This window comes from Sciurus carolinensis, chromosome 2 (genome assembly GCF_902686445.1).
Source record: "Sciurus carolinensis chromosome 2, mSciCar1.2, whole genome shotgun sequence".
NCBI lineage: Eukaryota > Metazoa > Chordata > Mammalia > Rodentia > Sciuridae > Sciurus > Sciurus carolinensis.
The window spans coordinates 185,882,920-185,904,788 of NC_062214.1; the positions used below are offsets into that span (position 1 = coordinate 185,882,920).

At 35.3% G+C, this 21,869-nt stretch overlaps 1 protein-coding gene across 1 annotated transcript in view; it reads left to right on the plus strand.

Annotated features, from left to right (window-relative positions):
- Positions 1–21,869, plus strand: part of Ttc8 (tetratricopeptide repeat domain 8) — a 54,150-nt gene that overhangs the window by 23,466 nt on the left and 8,815 nt on the right. Inside the window, exons 7-9 of the mRNA XM_047540106.1 lie at positions 6,430–6,515; positions 10,439–10,526; positions 13,741–13,851. Of these exons, the coding sequence (XP_047396062.1) occupies positions 6,430–6,515; positions 10,439–10,526; positions 13,741–13,851 (285 nt within the window). The remainder of the gene's footprint in view (positions 1–6,429; positions 6,516–10,438; positions 10,527–13,740; positions 13,852–21,869) is intronic.

Here is a 21,869-nt window from a genome sequence, read left to right on the forward strand (position 1 = left end):
TCTATTTTTTTGAAAATGAATTCATTATTTATTTGTAATATATATATATATATTTTTTGGAGCCACTACAGTGTGCCAGCCTCCATTCCAGTCCTGACATCACAGAGTGGGGCAGGCAGGCAGGCAAAATCTTGACTCTTTTGGAGATTACATTCTGTTTGGGCAAGAATAGAAAAAGCAAATTCAAACTGCGTAAAGCATCTTGGGATAATAAGTACAGTAATAATAAAAAAAAAAACAGGAAAGCAGGTGAGGGAATAGTTAATGACATGAGGAAAGGTGCTGTTTTGGATGGAGCAGGGGTGGTCAGTGAAGTCCACTCTGAAAACAATGAATCAGAGACCTGGAGAAAGGAAGACAGGAGCCAGGCAGCTGTGTGTCCTAAGAGCATTTGAGTCAGGAAGGACTTGCCCTGCGCAGGTCCTGGGAAGAAGCTTGCTTGGGTTCCTTAAGGCAGAGCAAAGAGGCCTGGAGCGTGGCTCCACAGAAGGAAGTGCTGCAGGTGATGAGTTCTGAAACTGCAGATTGTAGGCCATTTTGTAGGTCATGGCAGTCGTGCCCTCATTAATAAAGTCATCTTGAGGATGTTGTCCTACCTCTTGTTGAGGAATAGGAGTTATATTCAGAAAAAACAGGGCTGGAGCGTAGGTCAGTGGTTGAGCATGTGCTTATTAACATGTGTGAGACCCTGGGCTCAATCCCTGGCACCGTAAGAAAACAAAACAAAACAAAACCCACCTCAACCAAAACAAACAAAAAACAAAACAAAAACAGAATTTATTTCCTGCACTCCTGAATTTGTGTGTGTGTGTGTGTGTGTGTGTGTGTGTGTGTGTGTATACATGTATATAATTATTTTTGCAGTTTCGGGAATCCAGAACCTCATGCATGCTAGGCAAGTGCTCTATCATTGAGCTACATCCTCAGCCCTCCTAATTTATATTCTAAACAGTCTAAGGACTAGAAGATTTTAACTTTTATGTATTATGTGAATAGTATTGTAGAATGTATTCATAGATCTTCATAAATATTGATTTTTAAAAAATGACCTTAAACAAAGAGAGCAGTGACTTTCAAACTTTTTATGTAATCAGCAAATTGTTTTTCTTCAAATGAAATCTTGTCCACATCCCAGTATTTAAAGCAGACACAAGTGGTGCTGCATGAATTACAGCCAGTGTGGCAACTTAGAACTTCCTCACTGGGGCTCCTCTTGCACTGTCTATTCCCTGAGCTTCTGTCCTTCAAATCTTGGGCCAGTTATGCTAAGTCAGGCTCAGTGTCTGAATTAACTGGAGAATTTTATAATAATGGGTTTCTGGCTCTGTGCTAGACTTCCTGAATCAGAATCCCCATGGGGACATCTGGTGAATCTGTTGTTATTAAGAACTCCACAGGCAGTGCTAACTTCAGCCAAGACTGGGAACTACTGCTGTAGAGTGCAATTTAAAACTATAGAAGCATTAGGAAGTATTTCTTCTAATGTGGGATAACGGAGCTGAGGAGGCTTAGCAGATGTTGAAGGCTAAATTTCCATGTAACAAATAAGAGGAGGTGTGTCCAGCCCAATGAAAGAAATCAGTGAATTAATAGAAAAAAGGCAACAATAATGCCCTCAAATATATCTCAATAACAAGGAAATAGTACAAAATACTACTGTGAACTGAAGTTTCCATTTATAAATTTTTAATTTTTATTTTTAGAAATAGTGAAGGACTCAGTATATTAGAAACAAGCAATGCCAAACACAATTTTTAACCTTTTTTTTTGTAATAAATCTCTATAATTCATTAAATGACAATATTGAGAAAATTTGTTTAGAGACTTCCTTTTAGACATTTGATAAGTGAAGAATTAAAAAATTTAAACTACCAAACAATAGACTATTTCATAGACTTAAGTTGTATTTGTGAAGCAAATTGCAAAGTAAAAAAACTTACTGACCTATATATGTGTATATATAAATACATACTGATATGAATTATATAAACTTACTGACATATGTGTATATACACATGTATATGTATACATACATAGTTTTTAAAAAATTATTATTTTTTAGTTATACATGAGAGTAGAACGTATTTTGACACATCATACACACATGGAGTATAACTTCCCATTCTTGTGGTTGTACATGATATGAAGTTATACTGGTTGTGTATTCATATATGAACATAAGAAATTTATGTCCAATTTATGTCCATCCCCCTTCCCTTCCCTTTACCCTTTGTCTAATCCAAAGTACTATCCCTCCACTTATTGTGTATTATTATCCGAATATAAGAGAGAACATTTGGCCTTTGGTTTTTTGGGATTAGCTTATTTCACTTAGCATGATAGTCTCCAGTTCCATCCATTTACCAGCTAATGTCATAACTCATTCTTCTTTATGACTGAGTGTGTTTATATAGTTAGCAGAAATAAAAACAGAAATAAAGGGAAAACAGGGAAATTATGTACTTCAAACATGATTTTAAAATATAATTCGTCACATTTAAGAAAACTTTTTTGAATTTTTTTAGAAAACTTGTGAAAATGGAAGTGGCTAAAAAAATAGACAATTTACATTAGAGAAAATGCCTTTTAGTATGTTAAATAGGATTATGGCTCTAAACATATATGTATGTATATATATATATATATATATTCATGACAAATACTAGAAGAAATAACTTTAAAATGAAAATAGTGGTACTGTTAGATTGAGATGTATTCATGCCTCGAATATATGTCACATGCCTGTATTGCACCAGCACCTTGATTACAACAGTGAAGGAAACAGCTGTTCCTCGTGGCAAAAAGGGAGAGTGAGTCTAATTTTACCTTTCTTTCCACCAAAATTTCAACAATAATGTTATAACTTTTTACACATAAATTAGACTATAAATTAGGGACAGGAATAAATTAAAATGCTTATAATTTTACCCTTATTATTTTCATCTTCTTACCCTAGGTAAGAAGAAAACCTAATGAAAACAATTTGTAGAAAACCTAATGAAACAATTTGTTTTGTTTTTCTTAGTGAAAAACACAAACTATTGGTTCCTCTGTTTTCCTTTTTATTCACTAATTCATTTACTGAGTTATTAACTGATTGGCTTATTCTTTAAACAAATAATTACTGAGTGCCTACAGATTGATCCTGTGATGGGTACTGGGAGTTCTGAGCAGGACAGATGCCTGGTGGCTGTTCTCTTATTGCTCTCTTACTGACTTGCCACATTACAGTACTCTTGTGGATCAGCTTGTTCCTTTAAAATGTCATTTTTAGATTGTCCCACAAATGTTATTTTCTGAATGGAAGAAGAATTTAGATAATGAGCACAAAGCATGCTTTTTCCCCCTATCTTATGTGTGTTTTGCAACTTGAGTTGGAAAAACAAAAAAGGAATTTTGTTTCTTAACATGCTTAAGAAATCAGGGGTGCTTTTATGCTTGTTACTTTGGGTGGCCTCCAGTTTTTTTAAAATAAAAAGTATTTCACATTCATTCTTATAGATAACTATAAAGAATACTGTGAAGTGATATTGAAATATTTAAAAAGAATAAAATTTATCTTTAATGGAAATCTAAATTTGTTTTGAGCTCTTGGTACTTCCCTATTTGGCAGGGGCACTAGTGACAAAACTAAAATGACATGTGTTTTGGTGATTCTATATTTGTCTACATGCATACAGGGAGAATGCTATAGATAGCTATAGAAAATACTCAAAGTGGTATTCAAATGTTAATAAAAAGTGAAGTACAGAAAACCGTATTTCTGCCTTTGAATTTTTAATAACTCTTTCCCCACCCTCTTTTTGGCCAATATTGGCCATATTGCAAAATCTCAAGTGGCATATGGGTTGATGATTCTGGAATCTTTATTTCCATATGCTCTTTAATTTCATCATCCTAAAGTTGTCACAAGTATAACCATAGTAGAAGAATGACTTTTAAAACTTTAGAGGTTGAACATGTTCACAAACCTCGTTGAGATCTACTAAGGTTCCTTCTACATTTGGAGGTTTGTAAACCTATAACTTAAAAATTGACATGCTATGGGCCGAGGTTAGCTCAGTGGTAGAGCGCTTGCCTAGCATGTGTGAGGCACACATAAAAATAATTAAAGATTCATCAGCAACTAAAAAAAAATTTTTTAAAAATGATGGGCTAGTGCTTTGTTAACATATAGGTATTAGTTTTATTAAATTATTCAAAATGTAAATGTAGTTAATGTAGTTTTAAAATGTAATTGTAGTTATTCATTTATAGAAATTGGGAAAGGTTTTAAACATATAGGTCTTCTGTTGCCATTGTAAAAATTTAATGTTAGTAGCTTTTAATTATGAATCTTTTACTATGACAGTTTTGCTTGGTTCTTAAGCTATTTTCAACGTAGATGGGAAACAAAGAAAATAATTGATTTAAACAATTAATTCTTGAGTGCCTTCCAAAACAACAGCAGAAATGTAAAAAAAAGGTGTCTGTCCATGGGGAGCTTTTGGTTCATCTGAAATTGTCACAAATGTTTTTCTCTAATGCAGCATGATTCTTCATGTGAAGAATGATGATTAAAATGCATTTTAAACCCATTTTTATTCTTTATCAATAATTTATGTTTTTACTTAATTGGATCAGTGAAAACACATTGGTCTTCATGAGATGACTTGTTTCAGGACCTTATTTGAATGCAAAATCAGCAGCCTGTTGTTATAAGCACTAAATTCAGCATTGGGGAGTTAGAATATGTAAAAAATTTTTTGGATGACATCTTTTGCTAAAAATAGAAGTTCTGTTTATATTAAACATGATAGTGAACATGACCTAGTTGATGGAAAAGGTCTTTATAAATATTGAGTTAAAATTCAACACATGTCTGAATTAAACTGATTGAAAATATATTTTCCTAGTAGTTCCAAGGATAATGCTAGTTGAATTTAAACTTATCCCTTCATTTTTATTTAGGGGAGGGGCAGAAAATAAGCATATGAAAGTAGTGTGTAGTTTATTTTTAATTTCCATAGCTTTTTTTTATGTGAGGATGTTGATTTTTTCAAGTTCATTAAGGGGCTCAGCATGTCGACAACATTTCTTTATAAGTAGTTTGAATATTTAGAGGTCTCCCCTGGAGCAAAAGAAGATAAAGAACACATGGAAAAGTAATTAATTTTATAGTTGGAGATTGAGGGGACTCTTCTGGCATTCATTTTAGAAAAGAGTTAATATTAAGAAGTAGTTGGTAATCAGGGAGGCATTTAGTGATAACAAAACTGAAAATCTAAGAGTTACTTTAACTGAGCTATTGGATATCATGATTATATTAACACTAGCTACAGAATAAAAAATTCAACCTAGAGAGAAAGAATAAGTATTAAAAAAAATCAGAATTCTCATTTAATAACTCCAGCTTCTGGTCACCAAATCTTTGTGAACTTCAGATTTCTGAACTTCATAATGGGAGGTGGGAGGGAGGAAAGAATGGAGGAAGAAGGGACTGTATAGAGGGAAAAGAGGGGTGGGAGGGATGGGGGGGGAAACAACAGAATGAATCAAACACCATTACCCAATGTAAATGTGTGATTACACAAATGGTATGCCTCTACTTTATGTATAAACAGAGAAACAAGATGTACCCCATTTGTTTACAATAAAAATAAATTAAAAAAAACAAATTTCTGAACTTCAAATTTGTATAAAGACTGATTTGCTTTCCTCTTTGTCAAAATGGTTTTCACTTTATAAAATCCCGATTCTTATTTGGTCATCTCTTGTCTGACCTTGAGTAGTGGAAGGACTGAACTAGTGTTATTAAAGATGTGGGGTAAACAGGTAAATGATGAAGGGTAGTTAAGGAGATCTTCCTCAGTTTGCAGCAAAGAGAAGTTTGACCTTTAGAATTGCTAGAGGCTAAAGTGATATCAGAATAATGGAATAATGGTTGTTGAAGGTAGTCGTTACCCTACTAACTCCTTTCACTTTCTTGATGATCCCATTTTCCAAACCTTCTCGCAGCTTACTTGGTCTTTCTCTATTTCTCTACTGTCTTAAATTGCAGACAGTGATTGAACCAGTTTTATATATCAAAGTCTTGACTGCCACTGTGTTTGGAGGAATTTTGAATTTTTAGACAGAAAATAGTGGGGAAAGGGTAAAAACTTATGGAGCTTTTAGTATCAATTTTGTGGCTCGTATGTTAAAATTGTATTCAAATATATTGTACATTTGCTTCCCTTTGATCAATGTTTCTAACTCATCTGCTGTTAGCCCTCTGATCTGGAACTGATTATTTAGGGAAAATTGGTGGAGCCATCTGGAAACATGAGCAACTGTCTGACTTCTAATGCATGTTTTGATTGATGCTAATTATATGGTTTATTTCATTATTTATCTTTCTGTTTATTGTCAGAAAAGAAAATCCTAATGTAAAATGAATTGTTTTCAAAGGCTTTGGATCTGGCTGCCCTTTCCACAGAGCATTCTCAGTACAAGGACTGGTGGTGGAAGGTGCAGATTGGAAAATGTTACTACAGGTAAAACTTTGATTATCTGTGAAGGGCTTAGAAGTGGCAGTATGCTTTAGAGTTTCAAATCTGATACCTTTTTTTTGGATAAATTTCCTCATGAAGAAATAAGAGCTTTGACTTGAGAAAGCATTTACTTAACAATCACATGGTAGCAGTAAGAACCACAGCAGAAAGAGGGAGACTTTGAGATTATCAGGTCCAGCTTCCTTTCTGCAGTAGGAAGCTGAGGCCAGAGAGTGGCTGTGACTTTCATCAGGGACTAGTTTGGAACTGGAACTGAGTCTGTTGATTCCAGTCCCAACCTTGGTTCTTAAAGTCTTTTCATTTACATTGATGCTTCACTTCCATGGGACACTTTGTGGTTAAGAGTGTGTATATTATGTCATCTCACTTAAATCTCACAGCACTCTGAATAGTTGATGTAATTAGTTGTTTTCTCAGGTAAGAAAAATTGAGCCTCACAACGATAAAGAAATTTGTGCAAATTCATATAACTAATAAGTAGTAGAGCAAGAATTTCTGCTCTACTTTTTGATGACAATTCTCTATTTCTGCAATTCCATATTATTTCTGTATGACCTGAATATTTTTACATTCACTTAATGTTCAATTATTTCAAAGCAAACTGAGAGATCAAAAAAGGCGCAGTTAATTTTATGAATATTTGTACAGCAACTCATAAATAAGATCTAAAACTTGTTGCTGATTTTGAATTCATTTAGCATTTGGAAAAATAGAGACAGATGAACAATTACATTTTATAAAGGTAAGTATGTCTTTTATTGTTCAAAAACAGGGTAGACTTCAGTTACTGTGAATACCCTTCAATATTTATAATCTTTAGTTGCCATTAAAACACTATAGGGAGGGGCTCAGTCGGTAGAGTGCTTGCCTTGTAAGCATAAGGCCCTGGCTTCGATCCCCAGCACCAAAAAAAAAAAAAAAAAAAAAAAAACTATAGGGAAAGGAAAGAATATAAAGGGAATAAAAAGGATGCTTATTGTTCTGCTGTTGAAATTAAGACTACTTTCCATTTAGGCATCCCACACAAAACTCTATAAAGTATTTTTTCCTACTGCTAGTTGAGGAAGTACTTTCTGCCAGAAGGTAATTTTAAACCAACCAAACATTAAACTCTCTTTTTTTTTTGCGGTGCTGGGGAATTGAACCCAGGGCCTTGTGCTTACAAGGCAAACACTCTATCAACTAAGCTATCTCCCCAGCCCCTAAACTCTTATGAATACAATTCCTAAAGACAATCTTGAAATCTTGAGCTTTCAGGCAGAACCTTCAGAAATCTTTAATAATTAAAGGAAAACACAACTTTGATTTCTTCCGCCACCCATTCATATTGGCATTTAAATGAGTACACCTTGTCACATTAAATCATTGTACTTCTCTGTTCTTTAATACCTGCTCATCTTTATTATGTATTTAGTATTCACTCACTCAGTAAAATATTTAACAAGAAACTGCTCTCATTAAGTGGGGTCACCAAGATTTATTAGATTGTTTCTTCTTTCAAGTGGTTTAGACAAATGGTAAATAATTAGAAGTATGGTTCTCATTGTGAGAGGAGCAAATGCAGAATGCATTGAGCTCCCAGTCAGACCTCCTGACTTCAACTGGAGAGATCAAGGACAGATTATAAATATGTTGCCTGTAATTGAGTTCTCTCCCTTGTCTTCATCAAGTTCTATACTGATTCAACCTTTGCAATAGTTTTCAAAGTCACCCCCTTACTTCTCATTACCATGCCAGTGCCCTAATTCTGACTTTTAGTATCATTGCTTGATTGGAGCTTCTTACTTGGGTTGTCTATCTCCAGTCTCTTCCCCCAACAGTCCTCCCTAAATCCAGAGAGAATAACTGTTGTGGAAAAAACATCTCTTGTTGGATTCCTTGAGGATTGCCTATTACGTCTAGAGTGAAGTTGAATTTGAAATGTGGCATCATGATCTTGTCCCAGTCTACATGTGTGCCCCTGTTTCTTACTACTGCCATTATTATTATTATCAATTAAACTAAACTGCCCGCATCCCTGTAGCATGCTGTGTACTTTCCTGCCTGTATGCTTCCATTTGGAAAAACACACCCCACCCCACCACCACCATATCTAGTTGTTGAAATCTTTTCTGTCACTTCCATGAAACTCTATTGATTCACTCCCTCTTCTGTGCTTTCAAAGGTTTTTTCCTCATTGGCCATAATACAATTAAAGTTGTTTGTGAACATGTTTTGATTACTCTTTGATTATCATTACTTTTAAGAACCTGACTGTTATTTCCTTCATTTTTTATCTCCTTACCATCATGAAACATGCATGCAGATGTTGCTTGACAGTTTTGTTGAATTAAATCAGAGAAGAGGTTGGCCCCTGGTAGGAACTATCTCTTTGAACTGTGACTTTCTTATATTGGCCTGATTTATGAATTTGACTGGTATTTTCATTAGCCCTAGACTTTCTTTGAACATGGCCTACTCCATTTTTTTTCTTTGTACAAGAATCCATGTAATAGATTCTTTTCTGATAGTACTAGAAGATTACTGCTTTTAAGGATGCAGTAATGAAAACCACGATCCATATTTTTCCTTTCTTTGGCTTCCATGTAGCTCACTATCTCTAGTTACCTGTTCATGTTTTTCAGTTTGATTATTCTTCATCTCTATTGCTTAAAAATAATCTATTTATGTTTTCCTATTGTTTTGCATGTATCTTTTTATTGTAATCCTTTAAAATCATTTTTGGAAAGAGGCAACTTCTTTAATAAAAATATACAGACTCTCATGGATAACTAGCATTCACAGAATTCAATGACTGTACTTGAGTCACATGATTAAGACTTGCATGCTCAGTTGATTCTTAAATACATTGTTCTTCAGAATTTAGAGTACTTTGATAACATTTTATACATACTCTGTGAAATTTGTGGGACCTTTAAGAGGTAGAGGCTTTTGCCTCATCGCGTGTCTTCTGACTTTAGGCTAGCCTTTTGGGGTCACCTTTAATCTCTTTAATCCCATCTTCCAACAGCTCTTTGGGTATCAGCTATACCAATGCCTGAGGTTTAGGTTATGAAAAATGATCAAAGCTCTTCTTTCAAGCCTTTGAATGAAAGTAGCACATTGGAACATATTATACATCATTTCAATTTTATTTCACAAAATAAAACATTATCATCTCTAAGCTCTTAGGTGGCTAAGAAAGAGTAGTTATGAGAAAGCCTAACAATTCTGTTAAGAACAGGCTGAGTGAAAGCTGAGTGAGCATTAGAGGCTGATTAGAGGTACTAACATGTTTCCCAGGCGGAGAAATGGGCACTGGTGTCAGGAAAGTCTCATTTAGGCAAGGAGCAAATCTCAGATTCATAGACTACAACAGTCAGTGTCAAATACCTAATAAAGATAAAAAAAGATTACTAGAATAATGAAATGGGATAGCTGTATTTCTCAAGTAGAAATTATTGCTTACATTAAACTAGTTTAAGAATAACTGAAAAATGAGCTTTGGTCTTAGAGCAGAAGATGTTTTCAAAGGAATATCATCTTTCAGTTCTTCCAGGAAAATGGAGATTCTAAGCATTTATTCAGGTCACTTGCCATATGTTCAGTTGATCATAAGCTCTTTGGGCAGTGAACTGATATGACCTGGCTTACTGGCATCTCTTAGTCCTGCTGCGACTAGGCTGCAGACAGACTCTTTACACACCATTTGGCGATTAGATAGCCAGTGAGTATGGGAAACAGGCAACTTTTTTCTAAACTCTATTAACATACATATTAATGTGTATGTGTGTACAACACTATCTTCTTTGGTATAAGCTTACTCTTATAGGTAGAATTTGTCTCTATTCATATCCTCAGGATTTGAAAAATGGGGTAGTATTTATTTTTAAGTTGAATGTCTGATGTTTTTAATGACTTTTTAGGTTAGGAATGTATCGTGAAGCAGAAAAACAATTTAAATCAGCCCTGAAGCAGCAGGAAATGGTAGATACATTTCTCTATTTGGCAAAAGTAAGTAAATATTGAGTGAAATCTGTCTTTTTGGAATTCAGGCCATTGCGTGGAAAGAGTTGCCAATTCCTTCAAGAATATTTGGCAAGTTAATATGTTCAGATTTAACTTGTTTTTCTTTGTAGCAAGGGAAAAATAACATATGGAGAGTAACCACCTCAAGAGAAACTGATTGCCATGAAAAAATAAGATAACCCCCCCTTGGAATATTGCTCTTTAGAACAGAAGAAAATATCATAAGCTCACCACCCATCTGTAACAGGCCCCAGAGAGGGCTTTTTCTCTAACACATTTGTCTCATGCCTGAGCAGATTGTGGACCACAGGGACTGCTTTTTTGTAGGTGCTTAATTACTCAACTCTACTGTAAAAATAAAAATCTTATTTCCCTCTTATTGAGCACCTACTCAGTGTAAGTCAATGGATCAGGTTCATTGTACATGCAATTTGATTGAATTCTCACAGTAACCTCACAAAATTTTATAATTTTCTTTGCAATCCTTAGGAAAAAGAGACTTTAATTCCAGGAGGCTAAGTTTTTCAGGGTCACTGGGCAATTAACAGCCAGTATTCAAACCCAGGTCTTTTGAACTCCAGAGGCTAGCCCCTGCTAGCTACATTGTGCCCCTCAGAGCCACAGCAGAAGTGAAGGGCCACCCAGAATTTTCAATACAGATTGAGCATTCCTAATCTGAAAAGCTGAAATCTCAAGTGCTTCAAAATTTGGTACTTTTTGAGAGCCACAAGGAGAAAAGTGCACATCTAATGTCCTGTGACGTATTGCAGTCAAAATGCAGGCTATGTGTACAAGGTGTAGATGAAATATAATGAATTTCATGTTTAGACTTGGGTTCTGTCCCCAAGATGGCTCATCACATTATGCATATATTCTAAATTTTAAAAAAATATCTGAAATACTTCTGTTCCCAAGCATTTCAGATTAAGGGATACTCACCCTATACTGGGATAAAGTTCCTGACCGTCACCAAGGCTACTTTGAAAGAAAAGCATTTGATTAAGTAGTTGTCATGACATCATCTTATCATCTTGCTGTATCTTGAAGCATTTTCTGTGCAGGCTGGGGTTGTGGCTCAGTGGTAGAGCATATGTGAGGCACTGTGTTCGATTCTCAGCACCGCATATAAATAAATGAATAAAATAAAGGTCCATCAACAACTAAAACTATATTTTAAAATTTTAAAAAAATTTTTCTAAATTAAAAGTACAGTATAGATGATTCAAAAGAAGATGAGCTACAAAAGGTAGCACTAGCTTTTTGTATGACATCTCAGTTAGGTGGCAATGGTTTGTGATGCCACCCGAGGACCACAAGAAGAAAGTCGGCCAAGAAAAAGACCCAGTGAACTAATATGAGAATGAGGCTGGATGGAAGTGGTCCAAAGGCAAAGTTTAGGACAGATCCAATGACCTAGTCTTGTTTGACAAAGCTACTATGACAAACTCAGCTACAAGGTTATAAGCCCTGCTGTGGTCTCTGAGAGACTGAAGATTCATGGTTCCCTGGCCAGGGCAGCCCTTCAGGAGTACCTCAGTAAGAGAACTGATCAAATTGGTCTCAAAGTAGAGAGCCCAAGTAATTTATGCCAGAAATACCAAGGGTGAAGTTACCTACCCATTGGTGAAGATGCATGAGCCAGGGCAACCAACTGCCAACTGTGTATTTGACAAAGTAAAACTATTAAACCGAAAAGTAAAAGGAAGGGCTACTAGTTTCTAAATATGGTAATAAAAGTTAGCATACTAAAAAGAAAATGAAAGTTCTGCTATGTGAATTTGCTGTGCTGATCTTAGTTTTGTTTTTTTGTTTGTTTGTGGTGCTGGGGTTGAACCCAGGGCCTTGTGCATGCCAGTGAGCTATAACCCCAGCCCATCTTAGTATGGTTACAGTGGTTTTCAAAAATATTTGGAGCTGTTTGGTATCTAAAGTTATCTTCTATATCTTATATTTTAAATTCTTAAAGAACTTTCTAAGCATTATAGTAAACTTTTCTGGAAGAGAACTTGAAATTAAGGCTCAGGTTACACTATCTGTCATCTTCTTAACTGATAATTGTTGGTCACATAATTGAAAAAAAACTTTTATTTTAACTATAGTTAAATACATGCTTTGGTCGATTTTTTTCATATGTTGATTTAAGTTCATTATTGTTATTTGCCTACATGACTATCTAGGACTAACGCTGTTTTTTTAATGTATGAAAGAATGCTTGTATGCAATAGATTCTAGGAACAACATTGTTTTTTAAAGTTTTAATTGTCAATTAAAAATTAAAGTTGGGTATGGTGACACTCGCCTGTAATCCTAGCTACTTGGGAGATTAAGGTGGGAGGATTACAAGTTTGAGGCCAGTCAGGCAATTTAGCCAGACCCTACCTCAAAATAAATCTTATTAAATATTTTATATTAGTGTATTAATTGTATTATCTATCATATTTTAAAAAGCCATTCAGGAGTGTATAAGATAAAAATTTTGAAGTTTTCATCCATACCCATCCCTCTACTCATACTTTAGCAATAAATATTATGAACAGTTTTGGACCTTGTTCAAAGCACAACCTAACCATTTAGAATCTGAATACAAGATCCTGAAGATGAGTATTATAATCTTATGTTTCTATACATAAAAACATAGTAAACTATTTTAGAAATTCTTATTAAGTATATGGTGTTTCTATGCTCATTGTCTAAATACTCATAAATGGAAACCTTCAAGTGCTAACTTACTCAACCCCATGACCCTATACCTCACAAACCTGCCTCCCACTACAGGTTTGCCTTCTCCAAAACCACCCTCTCCACTGCGTTTTCTCAGACCTTCTCATGGGTCATCCCCTCCTTCTCTAGCATCTTTAACTTCAGCCTCCTAATTAGTTCCTTAATGCCAGCTTATGACTGTGCTCATGTCTGTTCTATCCTAGAAGGATCTCCTTCTGATCCTTTCTTGTCTAGTTACTGTTCAGTCCCTGTGACAACAGTAAGCCTATAATTAGTATTTGGTGGAGAAATGAATGAATGTTTATGTACAACATGTGGAGATGAAACTATCATTATTGGAAATTCTAAACATTTTTGAAAATTTTTTACTATAATATCTAGAAGATAATTTGTCAGTGATGAATAATTGTAAACTTGCTATACAAATGCTATTATTTTAAGAGCCTGATGCTTTTATTGAAATGTATCTGGCTTTTAGGTTTACATCTCATTGGATCAACCTGTGACTGCTTTAAATCTTTTCAAACAAGGCTTAGATAAGTTTCCAGGAGAAGTAAGCCTGCTTTGTGGAATTGCCAGAATCTATGAGGTAAGGTTCATAGTATTTTAAAAGTTGAAATAAATTGAGGTTATGTGCTAAAACTAAGTAAGGGTTAGGAAGGAGAACAGTTTATAAAATTATAATGGTTGGCCTGTGATTCACTGGTAGAATAAGAGATTTTAGTGTATGCATTTAGTCAAACTAAGTTTTTATTGTGAGGTAATTCAGATTCACAGAAGAGTATAGAGAATGGTACAAGATACTGATTTAAATTATTTTCCCTGTGAACCTGTTGTCCCACCCATTTATCAGTCCTTTCATACGGTCTGTAACCTCAAACATAAGTTTTTTTCCATTTATGGTGGGTATACTTTGGGTCTTTCTATTCTTTTCCTTTGGCTCATTTGTCCATCCTTATACCAATATTGTATCAGTTTAATTTTCATCTCTCTCTGCTACTAACCATCTGGGGATTCATCTTTATCAGAAGTGTCTTTGCTATTTTGTACTTTTCCTTATTGTTATACATTTTAGAGTCATATTGTCATATTCTATGGTAAATTCTATTTAGTTATGTTCCCTACTATTTAATTACTATAGCCCACAGTAATTCTTAATCAGATTGGAGAATTTTACCACCTTATTTTTCTTCTTCTTTACAGCTCATTACTTTTTACTCTTTGCTGTTCCATATTGGTCTTAGGATTGACCTATAAGAACAATAAAGATACCTTATGGGCATATTGACCAGAATTACATTGACTATGTGGGGGCTGGGCAGGTGTGTTGCCTTTCTTCCTATTCTCGAGAATGGTATTTTTTTTTTTTTTTTTTTTTTTTTTTTGCATTTAGGTCTTCTTCTTTGTTTTTTCAATGAAGTTTCTGTAATTATCCCCTAAAGAGGCTATGTTGGGGGTCTCTCAAACCACACTGAGATTCAGTGATTTACTGGAGTTCCCAAGACTCAGCGAACAGTCCTACTCACCAGCTGCGATTTACCAGATCAAAAGGATACAAAAGCAAAATCAGTAAAGGGGAAGATTGATGGGGCAAAGTCAGAGGAAGACTGGTGTAAGCTTCCAAGAGTGTCCTAGTAGGGTCACAGAGGAGATACCTTTTCTAGCAAACTATGACAACTCAAGAGAAGTGTTTTATGATTGGGAAGCTCACAAGAGACTCAGTATCCAAGGTCACTGTTGGGTGCTGGTCTTTTAGACTCTTCTGCCTAACAAGTACCAGAGTTCCAGACTCCCACAGGTAAACAGGGGTTCAACAAAAACCACATTGCTTGTACCACTCATGTTACTGGGAGAAAGTTTACACTGATGTAGGGCACCAGCTGAGTTTCCAGGCACGAACCTTTCCAAGGATAGCAGACTCAGGCCTTTTTCTGCACAGGTGTATTCCAGGGCGTAACCGTGAAGGAGTCCCTGTATTTTTCTCTTACATCTTCTACTTGATTATTTCTGGTGAAGAGGAATGTATAACTTCTTTTTTGAAAAAAATCTTTATTTTATTTATTTATTTTTATGTGGTGCTGAGGATTGAACCCAGTACCTCACACATGCTAGGCAAGCGCTCTACCTCTGAGTTACAGTCCCAGCCAGGAATGTATTACTTCTTAAAATCTAATTTGATACTAGCTGTTCTTTCAGTTTTATGACCTTGTCCATAGATTCTCTTTGATATTCTAAGTACATAAACTAATCATTGTGTGGAAATACAGCTTTTCTTCAGTTATTTTATTGCTTTTAAAAAATATCACTATGCTTAGAACTTCCAGTACAATACAGAACAGAATCTTGGGTCTCTTTACTTTCCTTGAAAATTATAGGTATGAGATTTAAAAATTTGCTGAAAAAGAATGAAAGGTTGTATTAGTTGGTATATCTGGGGCATAGTGTAGGATTGATCTTTATTTTTTTAATACTTCCTGAATTTTCCAAATTTTCTATAATGATTGTAAATTTTACTTTTTTAATGAAAATATTATTTTTAATTACCTACAAATGTAATTTCCTTTTGGAATATAATTTTGATAGATATATACATAGAAGACTTGGATCAGCCAACATAAATACTTGCATCAATATTTTTATGTTTTCTTGTTGTGACCCTAAATTGAATATGAACAAAGCTTTGACCAAGAAGCCTAGAAAAGATACAAAATGGAATCAGTTTTTGAAATCACTGAAATTCATGCTGCTTGCATTGGTGACTTCCTGATACAGTTGGCACCCTTGGACATTTAGGCTCTGCCTTCTGTACTTCTCAGACTCCCCCCAAACTTCCTTCTTAGGAAGCGGGTGCTAGCACAAAGGGCTTCAGGACAATTGCATCTTTAACATGTGGCTGCTGCACTGAAGAATTTTTCCAAGCCTCTGTCATAGTCACTGTAGCTATGGCTGGGATAGGGAGTGGCTCTGGGGCAGTCTTCATCAGCTGCCTTTTCCCTTTTGCTGCGCTGAGTTGAGTTTGCACGTAAGGAAGAGGGAAGTGGAAAGGGAAGCATCCTAGTTGTGGGGACACTATGTTGTGCACAGATAGGGTATTAGGGACTAAGCACAGATTTGAAATAGTTGGGTGCAGTGTTCTCCCCTGGATGTGCACAGTTCATTTCCTTTCTGCCAAAGCTTACTACACAAATGTCAGATTTCCAGCAGATTCTGTTTCTCTTATGTGAAGATAGATTAACTAATTAGAGTTAATGAGCGGAGTTTGTTCCTTAGTCTTGTGGCCTACATTGCATATGCCTTTAGGGAGTTTTGTTATGTGCATCTTGCTATTCCCTGGAGGGATTCTCTTCCGTTATGTTCATTTCTTTTATATTTACCACTTTCATTTTGGTATTACATCTTTTAAATGTTGCCTATTTTAAAATGAACATATTGTACTGCCTTTGGTTTACTGCTTCTTTTGTACAGGTAGTTTCGAAAAATGATTTCTCTTTGCTAAATTGTTTTTTGGTAGTTTTTCTTGAGGCATTTTGTTTGAAAGGCTGGCCCTTAATTTAGTTGTTCTTTATTGAAAGGTGTTTGAGATCAGAAACCTAACCCTTCAAAGGTTATCCTAGTGGTCTCTGAACTTCACTGTGTGAAAATTACCCTGGGAATGTGTAAGAAGTATAAACCGTCCTCTTCCTACGAATCAGAAGTCCTGGAAAGTGGGACTCAGGTATTTATTTGTATTTTTAACAGGCTCACAGGTGATTCTGAATTATAACAGTTTGAGAACAGAGCAACATTAACTTCCTTATTTGAAGTCTCACTATCTCACTTTAAATAATTAAAACTTAAGTATTGATAGTGTTTTGTGTATTGGTTCAAAAATAACTGCTGGAAAATCACTGAAATTGTATTTAGTTTCTCATTTACTTGAAGTAACATTTATATACTTGAAAAATGTTATTTTAAAATCTACATTAATGGATTTTACTAGAGAACTAGTATAATTTAAACAATTCTGATGCAGGGAATGAGTTAAAGGATCAAAATAGAGTCTGCATATATTCATACATGTGAAAATTCAGGATGTGATAAAAATTGCCTACTAAGCCAGGCAGATTATTGGATTATTAGATAGTTTGAAACTACAGTGGATGAGTAATGATTTCTTATACTAAAAGAATCCATTACTGATACTGGGTGCTGTGGGGCATGGTGCAATCCCAGCAATTTGGGAGACTGAGGCAGGAAAATCGCCAGGTCAGACTGGGCAATTTAGTGAGTTAAAAAAATTTTAAATAAATTTTAAAAAGGATTGGGGATATAGTTCAGTGGTAGGACATTACTGGATTCAATCCCCAGTACAAAAACAAACAAACAAACAAATAAACAAAAAAGAAAAACAAAAAACCCAGAAAATAAAAAGTTAAAATTTAAAAAAATGATACCATTAAAGTTCAAGAAGGAAAAACAGAAGTATAGTAATTGTATAAATTGGATCAAGGGAAAATTTTAAAACATGACTACAGTCAGAAAACCTTAGTAGGAAAGATTGATAAATTTGAGAAAATAGAAGTAAAGTTTACTAACTAGCAAAAACAGAAGTTTAAATAAAGCCAAACTTTGGTTTTATTTTATTATTTTACCTTTTTACAGATTACACTTCCACACACAAACAGAAATGCCCAGGCACATGCCCTCATACATACTCATTTAATCAAGAACATAAAGACTATGAAAAGTAGATGCTTCCTCAGAGACGTTCTGGATCCATGTATTGTGTGGCTTTTACATAGGCTCTTGTTTTCTTGTCAGCCTACCAGTGGCCATTGACCCTCTCCATGCAGGTGAAAGTCACCTCCCAGACATAAGACAACAGCTGAGCTCCAGCTGCCCGCACCCTGCCCATGGTGCTGGGGATTGAACCCAGGACTTCACACATGCTAGGGAAGTGCAGTACCACTAAACTATGCCCCCCAGCCTTACCATTTTAACTACACAAATAGCTTTTCATACTCAGAACTTGAAAGAACTTAATTGATCCATGTATACTTTTCCTCTGCAGGGAATGTTTATGAACCCAGGACTTTACTGGTTTTTGAACTAAAAACAATGTTAGCATGGGCTCATGTCACCTGGAATGAGAACGCAGAATTGTGCCCAGAGATCCTTGAGCCACGTCTCTACTCCAGCTCTCCTGGGTTAGGAGGGCAGCTACCAACCCCCTCACACACGACTGTGGTATGAATGTGTCCCCCAAAGTTCATGTGCTGGAGACTTAATCCCATGCAACAGTATAGAGGCCTTTAAGAGGTGAATAGGCCATGCACGAGGACTGTCCTCGAGAATGGATTAATTGCCATTATTGTAACTGAGTTCCTGATAAAAGAATGAGTTTGATCCTTGTCTCTCTGCCTGACCCCATCACCCCGTGCTGCCCCATGTGATGCCTTCTGCCATGTTATGATGCAGCAAGAAAGCCCCCACCAGATGTGGAGCCTTGATTTTGAACTTCTCAGCTTCCAGAACCAAGAACCAAACAAATTTCTGTTCATTAAAATTACCCAGTCTATGGTATTCTGTTATAGCTACATAAAATACCAATAATAAAAGGATAAAAGATAGGATAGTACAGAAAACAGGCAAAGGAAGTGATTTAGAAACTCATAGAAAAAGGAATATCTGATATGTTGAATTTCTAACCTCTGTCATAATTAAAGAAATAAAAACCCTGATAATGGGAGTTGGGGGGTGAGGGGTGCGAGAAGAATGGAGGAACTTTAGATTACTTGGAAATGAGAGGGGGTGGTATGAAAAATGGTGGAATGAGACAGACATCATTACCTTATGTACATGTATGATTACACGAATGGTATGAATCTACATCATGCACAACCATAGAAACAAAAAGGTGTACCCCATTTGTGTACAATGAATCAAAATGCAGCCTATAAAAATAAAATAATTTTAAAAATTAATTAGGTGTGATCAAGAACCAAAATACTAGCAAAATGCTTATATCTGCAAAAGTTGAAGGAATAAATGTTTCAGTCAATACCACTTTCACATTTAGAACTAAAAAGTGCCATTGTTGGTCTTCAAAAAAAAGAGAGGGCTGGGGAGATAGCTCAGTTGGTAGAGTGCTTGCCTTGCAAGCACAAAGCCCTGGGTTCAATCCCCAGCACCGCAACAAAAACAAAAACAAAAAACAAACAAAAAAAAAAAGAGAGAGAGAGAAATAAAAACTAAACCAATAGTGATATGCTGTATATTATTTAATTGGATTGGCAGAGATGAAGAAGCTGTGGTGTCTGGTGTTGTCAAGGATGTGGAGAACAGGCTCCACACGTGGGCATTGCTGGTGGGAGTGCACTTTGATACAACCCATTTGGAGGCTGTTTGCAACTGCCAATGACACTTTAAAATCAGCATGCTCTTTGGGCGATTTTACTTCCAGGAAGTTTGCTTTAGGATCTTTTCATACTAGCACACAAAGATATATATAAATGATTTTATATTGTAATAATTGCATACACTACTTTTTGTTCATTAGTCAAGTATGTAAGTATTCTAAAGGGAAAATGGAAATAAACTAAGGTTCACCAAAAAGGGACTGGTTAAATAAATTATGGAGTACTGTGCAGAAGTAAAAAATAACAAAGTGAATTTCTTTGTTTTGATATGGAGAATGAGTGCCAAGACACTAAGAGTGAAAACAATAAACTGTGTACTGAAATCTATAGGATGATTTTGTATGTGTGTCTTTATATGAACAAAATTTCTTGAAGGATACTCAAACTTTAAACAGCCTCTGTCAACTGGAATTTGGGCATCCTTTAATTTCGTACCCTTTTGTAGTATTTAAATTTATTTAGCATAGTCTAGTATTTTATAAGTTTATAAAACTTAATTGAAAAACTACATGTGAGGGCTGGGGTTGTGGCTCAGTTGTAGGGCACTCGCCTAGCATGTGCCATGCGCTAGGTTTGATTCTCAGCACCAAATTTAGTGCTTCTAGATACTTATACAAATAAGTAAAATAAAGGTCCATTGACAACTGAAAAACATTTTTAAAAAAAACTACATGTGAAGTTGCTGACAAAATAAGTATTTCAAGTCTAAAATTCCCTGAAATTACATAAACCCATTTCTTTGCCCATTAGTCCTCCACGTTAAGAACCAGCTGAGGGATAGCCATGAGATTTAAACAAATAGAAGACAAACCTTTAACTTCATTGAGAGTGAAAAAGAATGTTTTTGTATAAAGGCACACATACATACATACATGTTTTAGTCATAACAGAATCATTCTGTACACTCTAATATGCAGCTTGTTTTTTCACTTTGGTGTTAACTTTATTATTGATAAAAACAGAATTGGAGCAGTAGCATTAGATCTATGACCAAAGGATTTAGTAGTCTCCTTGAGTTGAACTAATCTATCATGTGTGGAGACATGGTTGAATAGCTGACAGACCTTCTCCACTCAGGAGAGCCCATTATTTTTGTAAGAATGTGTTAAAATGTAATGTTCTGATGTTTTATCTAGAATTAATTAATAAATATTTTCAAATATAACTTTTGTAAACAAAACTTTGGGATTCCAAGCAATTTTTAAGACTTTGAAGGGATCTTAAGACCAAAAAGTTTGAGAACCTCTGTTATAGTGGAAACATGAAAAATTAAGAAAATTTTGGAAGTTGATTAATTGTTGTTTATTAATTTTCCGGTATCTAGAAGCACTAAATTTGGTGCTAAGGAAAAGGTATATCACATGGTCTTGCTTGCAAAGAAATTATCACATTTTATGGCTTCTAAAAACGTTGTGTTTTCCACTTTTGACATCTCTGAGATTGGGGTGCATCTTGCAGTAGGTAGCATCCTCTGATGGTTTGTGGCCACGTGGCACTTGTCATGTAGTTGTCACAGTTCACTTATAAGGGAACTTGGTGGTTATTCCTGGCAGCATCGTACTTTAAATGGTGAGTGAGGCAGTTGTTTCTAATTGTTGCCTGAAAGCTTTTGTTGACACCTGCTGGTAAGATCAAGAAAGCACAGACATCAGCACAGCAAAATGCCTGAGTGTCCATAGCTTGGAAGGTAAGTGAAGCATGCCTTTAAGAAATGTTGAGAGGCTGGGGTTGTAGCTCAGTGGTAGAGCACTTGCCTAACATGTGTGAGGCACTGGGTTCAATCCTCAGTGCCACACAAAAATAAATAAAATAAAGGTATTGTGTCCATCTACAACTAAAAAAAAAAAGTTACCGGTAGATTTTAAATGTTCTTTGAACAAAAAAATGAGTGTATGAGGTGATGCATATATGTTAATTAGCCTGATTTGCACATTCCATAATGTATATGCATGTATCAAAGAATCACATTGAACCCCATAAACCCACATTATTAATCATCAATAAAAATAAAATTAAAAAACAAGAAAGAAAAGCTGTATTACCAATGCATGACACAGTGTGGAAAAACCTGGGTATGGATGACCAGATCAGAAAGGGATTCAGAAGATTGACTCTGCACATGAAGAAATACTATATTCAACTTATTTTGCATATCTACTTCATATAAAGTAGGCAAAACAGCAGTAGGGCATACAGTTTAGGTCTGAAT